This window comes from Microtus pennsylvanicus, chromosome 21, assembly GCF_037038515.1.
Source record: "Microtus pennsylvanicus isolate mMicPen1 chromosome 21, mMicPen1.hap1, whole genome shotgun sequence".
Classification (NCBI taxonomy): domain Eukaryota; kingdom Metazoa; phylum Chordata; class Mammalia; order Rodentia; family Cricetidae; genus Microtus; species Microtus pennsylvanicus.
This window is the reverse complement of record NC_134599.1, coordinates 6,084,031-6,090,619: the sequence shown is the minus strand read 5'-3', so window position 1 is coordinate 6,090,619 and position 6,589 is coordinate 6,084,031. Positions and strand designations below refer to the sequence as shown.

Sequence of the window (6,589 nt, the reverse complement as noted above, 5' to 3'; positions counted from 1 at the left end):
CAGTCCAGGAAGCTGAGTCCTGGGTGGCTTCAGTTGCCTAGTCACCACCGTGCCCCACACCCCTGCCAAGTGCAGCTTAGAGAAAGGCCTCTGCTTTCCATAGGAATTCCCCCATCTGGCCCTACCCTTTGTCCAGTTGGGGCATAAAATCTCCCTCACGGGGCAGCCAACCAGCCAAGTGGCTCAGCGTCATGCACAGTCACCTGACTGGCAGTGTACACATCACTTAGTGTGATTCTAAGCCCCCTGACAGCCACAGGATGGCTACTCACCAGGGAATGGGACCCTATGACCAATGGCTGGTGACCCTACCCTATCACCCTGGCTTGACTCTGCCAGCCCCTCAGTAGAGAACAGCAGATTAGCTGGGCTTCCTCTCAAAATATGTTTCCAAGAGTTAAGGGGGACATTTTATAACAAGGCCCTTAAAAGCCACAGTGCAGTGGTCCCAGAAAGCAGTCAGACCTGTGCCCCAAGCCATTGTAGTCACCTATCTTTTGTAAGGTGTTACTTGCCACTAAACCTGGGACAGTTTCTGAGACTGAGCCCAGTGTACATACAGTCAGAGGCAGCGCACTGTGCGGTGGGTGGAACTACATCCCCACCACTCAAGGCCTGAAGCTACCAGAATGAACCTGGTCTCCAGTGCTTTTCAAAGACACGGAATATAAATACAGTTCTGGGGCCAATGAGAAACACCTGCCACCAAACTGAAGGACCCGAGTTCCATCCCCCAAGACTCACATGGTGGATGAGCACACCCACAAGTTTTCTTCTAACTTCACACACATTGTGACACACACCCCCAATAAATAATAAATGAAACATTAGAAGAAAGTGTATGTAAATAGTGGGTGTATCTGATTACTCTTGAGCATACTAAGGTTTTGCCCAATTCCCAGATACATGAGAGTATAGAATTTACCCAGCACAGACCTTGCAGTCCCTGTTCAGATGCCCTCAGGCTATGGCCCCTCGTCAGAGTCCCTCACACTCCGCCAAGCCAGCTAGCACTGAGCTTGTGCTAGTCCTCCAGCTCCAGAGTGTACACACCCCACCCCTGCAGCTCTACCCTTCTCTTCTGAATTCCTGGAAGTAGCTCCAGGCCTTGGATCACTTGCTGCCTTTGCCCCCTGGGGGAGAGGGGTGTTAGGGCCTGGAATGCCCTCCAGGCATCCTCCCTGCTCAAGACTAAAAGGAGTACAAAATGACTCAATGGCTATTAGGGTGGGGGTAGCGGATCTGGTCACAGCTATCAAATTATAAGGCAGTAGTCAAAACCCAGGAACTCGGAGTTTATGACTGATCGCAAAGCTGGTATTGAAAAGGCTGGACTCCTCGGTGGTCATTAGAGAAGACATAAGACATCACCTCTCCATGATGGTGTTGGACCACTTTCAGAAATGAGGAAGCTTCCCAGGTGCCAGAGGTCATGATCCTAGAATATGTTAATCAAGAGAGGAAGGTGTCAAGTCACACCGGTACCCTGGCTATTTTGCGGGGTAGCAGGAGAGTCCATAGTCATTGCGGAGGAATATAGCCTCACAAACAGGAGGGCGGGAGAATGAGGAGGTGGGGTCTGGGTCACCAGGTCAAGCGGGACACTCAAACACAGAAAGCCATTGGATATGGAATCTGAAGAGGGCCTAGTCATGCAGGATGCTGGGGGCACAGGAAAAGAAGATCTGCTTGTGCCAAACCTCCCACCACTCTTCAGCTTGGTCAAGAGCCAGGTTCACTCTGCGAAAGAACAAATGGTTATGCCAGGTAAGTTCATGGAAGGGCAGGAAAGGCAAAAGGAAAGAGGGGCTGAACCAAAAATCAGCAGCTAACCCTCTGGTCTGGCATTCAGGGGCTGTGACTGGGAGCCTGAGGGGCCCCAAAGGCATCCCCAACCCCAATACATGTCTGGGTTTCCTTCAAGCCCTATCCAGCATTGCTGCGGTTTCCTCCTGGCGCCTCTGGTCTCTGACAGCAGTGACTCCCCCCGTGCTGCACTAATGGCTCAGCCTGGGGCCCCAGGGACCTTCCCTACCCCCCAGACTGCTCTGCTGGCCCCCAGCCCCCCCATGCTGAAACCTAATCCTCTGCAGCAGCTTCAGCTCAGTCCTGCCCTCCAGCCCCTGCCTGCCACTACCTCCTGCGCCCTACCTGGTCCTTACTGCAGAGCCCCAGCTCCAAGGAGCCACGCCTGTTCTGGGGAAAGCAGAGCTGGACCGAAATTCATCTCATCCAGTCCTACCAGGCCAGTACCTCTCAGTCTCTACCCTCTTTTCTACCTTCTCCTTTGCTCTCCCCCCTATTCCTCGCTGAGCCACTTAACTCCCTTTTCAATTCCCCAACTGTCCTATAAAACAGCCTCTGTCACTCCTTGGAGTCCCTGTACCCAGTCATCAGTCCCTTCCCTGGGGCTATAGCCATGAAAACCCCCTCAGGACTGGAGGAGGCCCAGCGGCGACAGGCCTCAGACATCCGGGTGTTCGCCAGCAGCTGTACAATGCATGGTCTGGGCCACGTCTTTGGCCCGGGAGGCCTGACCCTGCGCCGTGGGCTTTGGGCCGCAGCTGTGCTCCTGTCGCTGGCGGCCTTCCTCTACCAGGTGGCTGAGCGAGTGCGCTACTACGGGGAGTTCCACCATAAAACCACCCTAGATGAGCGGGAAAGCCACCAGCTCACCTTCCCAGCGGTCACTCTGTGTAATATCAATCCATTGCGCCGCTCCCGCCTCACACCCAATGACTTGCATTGGGCTGGGACAGCATTGCTGGGCCTGGACCCTGCTGAACATGCTGCCTACCTTCGTGCCCTGGGCCAGGGCCCTGCACCGCCTGGCTTCATGCCCAGTCCCACCTTCGACATGGCACAACTCTACGCCAGAGCCGGCCACTCCCTTGAGGACATGCTACTGGATTGCCGCTACCGTGGCCAGCCCTGTGGGCCTGAGAACTTCACAGTGGTGAGCCAAATGCCCTGAGACCATGTCTATAATCCTCGGCCTTGTTAGCCCAAGATTCCCCCAAAACAGGGAACTTTAACACCCCTTGTCTGGGTATTCCTTCCTGCCTGCCAGCCACAGGCTCTCCACTCACCAAGCCATTCTGTCTAGTCTAGGAAGTGGCTTCTGGGGGTTCTCTCCAGCTCACAATTAGACATTTGTGCACCTGGCTATGCCTCTCGGCAAGGACACTGACCCAAGCAGGCTGCAGGGCCAAGGGCCAGCTGGTAGAGACACTACTCCTAGGGTAAAATTCAATACCCCGGGCCTATTCTGGGGCAGAAGACCCCTCTCTGCTAGGAGAGGACTTTCTTCTGTCTCATCCAAATTTCGTCACCCCAAAGGAAGACAATAATAGATCCATTGCCTTTTATTCCAATTACTTCTATCGGCTGCGCCCAGGACTTTGGTGAGAGGCAGAGGAGCTGGAGTGAGAAGGGAGGTCTCTCCACTACACATATCTATATATGAGGCTAAGGGCACTGAGATGTGGGCTTCAGAGTTCTTTCAAGGAGAGTGGGAGACTGCATGAGACTTGGTATCAAAATGTCCACAGCATAAAACAAGTACAGTAGCGCACACCTTTAATCCCAAAGCCTGGGAAGCAGAGGCAGGAGGAGCCCTGTGAGTTAAAGGGAGCCTCATCTGCACAGTAGAGAGAAAGTGTATCAAAAAAGAAAGAGTCTTAGGGCAGGGTGGAAATTCAGCTAGATCACCTAGATTTAGTAACCTAGGTTCAGTCGCCCCCCCCCCACCCACCAAGTATTTAAGTAACACATTGAGGGGGTAAGATCCAAGGATTTGTATAGCAATTCATACCTATAATCCCAGCACTTGGTATTTGGAGGCAGGAGAACCAGAAATTGGAGGGCATCTCAGCTATATAGCAAGCACCAGACAAGCCCAGGCTGCGTGCCCCACCCCACCCCACCCCCAAAAGAAAAAAGCCCCAAATGACAAAAACAAAGAGAAGGGGTCAAGGAGGGGAGTGCTCCCATGCCCAAGGGCTTGCATAAGAGAGGGGCTATTCCTTTCTTCCCAGATCTTCACTCGCATGGGGCAGTGCTACACCTTCAACTCCGGTGCCCACGGGGCAGAGCTGCTCACCACCCCAAAAGGTGGTGCTGGCAATGGGCTGGAGATTATGTTGGATGTACAGCAGGAGGAGTACCTGCCCATCTGGAAGGACATGGGTGAGGGGCACAGGGTCATTTGCCTGTGAGGAGGGATGGGGGGGGGGAGGCATGCATGAGGCTGGGAAATCACAGAGACCATGGGAAGGAGAGGAGGCAGGTGTGCAGGGACGAGTTTCAAAGCGCATCTTGTGAGAAAAGACAGGGCTGGCTTTTCCAAATCCTGAGGAGAGGAACTGCCAAGGGATTCTCTCCTGGGAGTGGAGTGTCTGGGGCCTTAAAGGCCCCTCCCTGCAGAAGAGACCCCGTTTGAGGTGGGGATCCGAGTGCAGATCCACAGCCAGGAGGAGCCCCCTGCCATTGACCAGCTGGGCTTCGGGGCAGCCCCAGGCCACCAGACTTTTGTATCCTGCCAGCAGCAGCAAGTATGTTGGTTCAACTGTCTGTGCCTCCCACCTGCCCCAAACTCCTACCCACCTCAGAAGACCCTCAGACCCCAAACCACAATGCCTCAGCTTGTTTCTGGGGCCCTCACCCCACAAACTTCTATTAATGCAGTCTCCTTAACCTTGTCCCTCCACAGCTGAGCTTCCTGCCACCACCCTGGGGTGACTGCAATACTGCATCTGTGAACCCTGACTTTGATCCAGAGCCCTCTGATTCCCTGGGTTCCCCTAACTCCAGCCCCAGCCCTCCTTATAGTTTAATAGGGTGTCGCCTGGCCTGTGAGACCCGCTATGTGGCTCGGAAGTGTGGATGTCGAATGATGCATATGCCTGGTAAGAAGCTGGGGTCTGTTGAGAGTAGGGAATGGGGGTACCCTAGGGGGCGCTCTTGGGCTCCGTTCTCATCGCTCTATCCTAGGAAACTCACCAGTGTGCAGCCCCCAGCAGTACAAGGACTGTGCCAGCCCAGCTCTGGGTAAGGGCACGACTCTTCAGCCTCCCTGTCCCGTCCCATCCACTCGGCTGTTGACCTCAACCCTCTTGCTGAGTGGTCCTGATCCTTGCTTTGGGGCCTGCCTGCAGACGCCATGTTGCGAAAGGACACGTGTGTCTGTCCCAGCCCGTGCGCCACTACGCGCTACGCCAAGGAGCTCTCCATGGTGCGGATTCCCAGCCGCGCTTCAGCTCGCTACCTGGCCCAGAAATACAACCGCAGCGAGACCTACATCGCGTGAGCAAGGGCTGGTAGCAAAGCTGGAGGCACAGTGCCTGAGTCGAGGGGTTCCTAGCAGGGAACAGGACCGTAGCCCTTCTGCACATAGCCCAGGCTGGATTCATCTCCACATCATAACCGGTTCTGGGACTTTGGGCAAACTACTTAAACTTTCTGACTTGGGGGATGAGAATAACCCCAGGTTCTCCAAACCGGCCAGTGCATCCACACCTACTTCCCCCTGGCACCAGGTGGTGTACAGCAAGCAATTCAGGCTTCTTTTCCTCCAGGGAGAACGTATTGGTTCTGGACATCTTCTTTGAGGCCCTCAACTATGAGGCGGTGGAGCAGAAGGCGGCCTATGAGGTGTCGGAGCTGCTGGGTGTGTATGGAGTACCTGGGTCTGCAGAAGTGTGGATAGGGCAGGTGGCTGTGAGCTGACAGCACTCTGCCTCCACAGGAGACATTGGGGGACAGATGGGACTGTTTATTGGAGCCAGTCTGCTTACCATCCTCGAGATCCTCGACTACCTCTGTGAGGTGGGACAGAACCCCAGACACGATGGGGAGGAATCAGGCCTCAAGTGTCCAGGGAGGTGTATGTTGGCCACCTATTCCTGTCGCTTGCCCCCAGGTTTTCCAAGACAGAGTCTTGGGGTATTTCTGGAACAGAAGGAGCTCTCAAAGGCGCTCTCGCAGTACCCTGGTAACAGTCCTCTCACCTTTCCCCACCCCTAGCATCATAGGCCTCACCCCAGACCTTAAATATTTGGTCCAGGAGCTATCATGTGCAGCCATCTTGGCTGGTCTCCACCTGACTCTCCCTTTTCCTACAGCTTCAGGAAGGGTTGAATGGCCATCGAACACATGCTCCCCACCTCAGCCTGGGCCCCAGGTAATATAAGACATACCCCATAAGGTCAAGGGACAGAACAGGTCAAGAGGAAGAAATTCAGGTCTAGGGCGAAATAGGTGGAGGGGTCCCGCTCAGTGCTGTGGTTTGTCCCACCAGGCCTCCTACCCCTCCGTGTGCTGTCACCAAGACACTCTCAGCCTCCCACCGTACCTGTTACCTTGTCACAAGGCTCTAGACCGGCTGTGAGCACCTGGCTGCAGCGTGACATCCTGGACATATCCAGCCTGTACATCTTTGCTGTCTTCATGCTAATAAAGCTCTAGTGCATGTGCCTCAAGGGTTGCCTTACAGATCAGACACTAGCAGGGTTGGTGCCAGCCTCCCCACTTCCGTCCACTGTCCAGCTGGGACCTGGGTCCAAGTTAGGCTTTACAACTCTCTGGGGGG

At 54.7% G+C, this 6,589-nt stretch overlaps 1 protein-coding gene across 5 annotated transcripts; it reads left to right on the top strand.

The window, feature by feature from the left end:
* The first annotated feature begins 2,239 nt into the window (after positions 1-2,239).
* Asic3 (acid sensing ion channel subunit 3) lies at positions 2,240-6,442 on the top strand. 5 transcript variants are annotated; one of them, XM_075955821.1, is made up of 11 exons: positions 2,240-2,956; positions 4,038-4,188; positions 4,426-4,553; positions 4,712-4,907; positions 4,993-5,049; positions 5,157-5,304; positions 5,577-5,668; positions 5,747-5,826; positions 5,921-5,992; positions 6,123-6,181; positions 6,299-6,442. In XM_075955821.1, the coding sequence occupies exons 1-11, from the start codon at positions 2,420-2,422 to the stop codon at positions 6,375-6,377; spliced, it is 1,599 nt and encodes a 532-aa protein (XP_075811936.1). In that variant the 5' UTR covers positions 2,240-2,419; the 3' UTR covers positions 6,378-6,442. The 5 variants fall into 5 exon arrangements, with proteins under 5 accessions (XP_075811936.1, XP_075811934.1, XP_075811935.1 ...); XM_075955819.1 differs by having other exon boundaries at positions 5,921-6,181; XM_075955820.1 differs by having other exon boundaries at positions 5,747-5,992.
* The last annotated feature ends 147 nt before the right edge of the window (positions 6,443-6,589 follow it).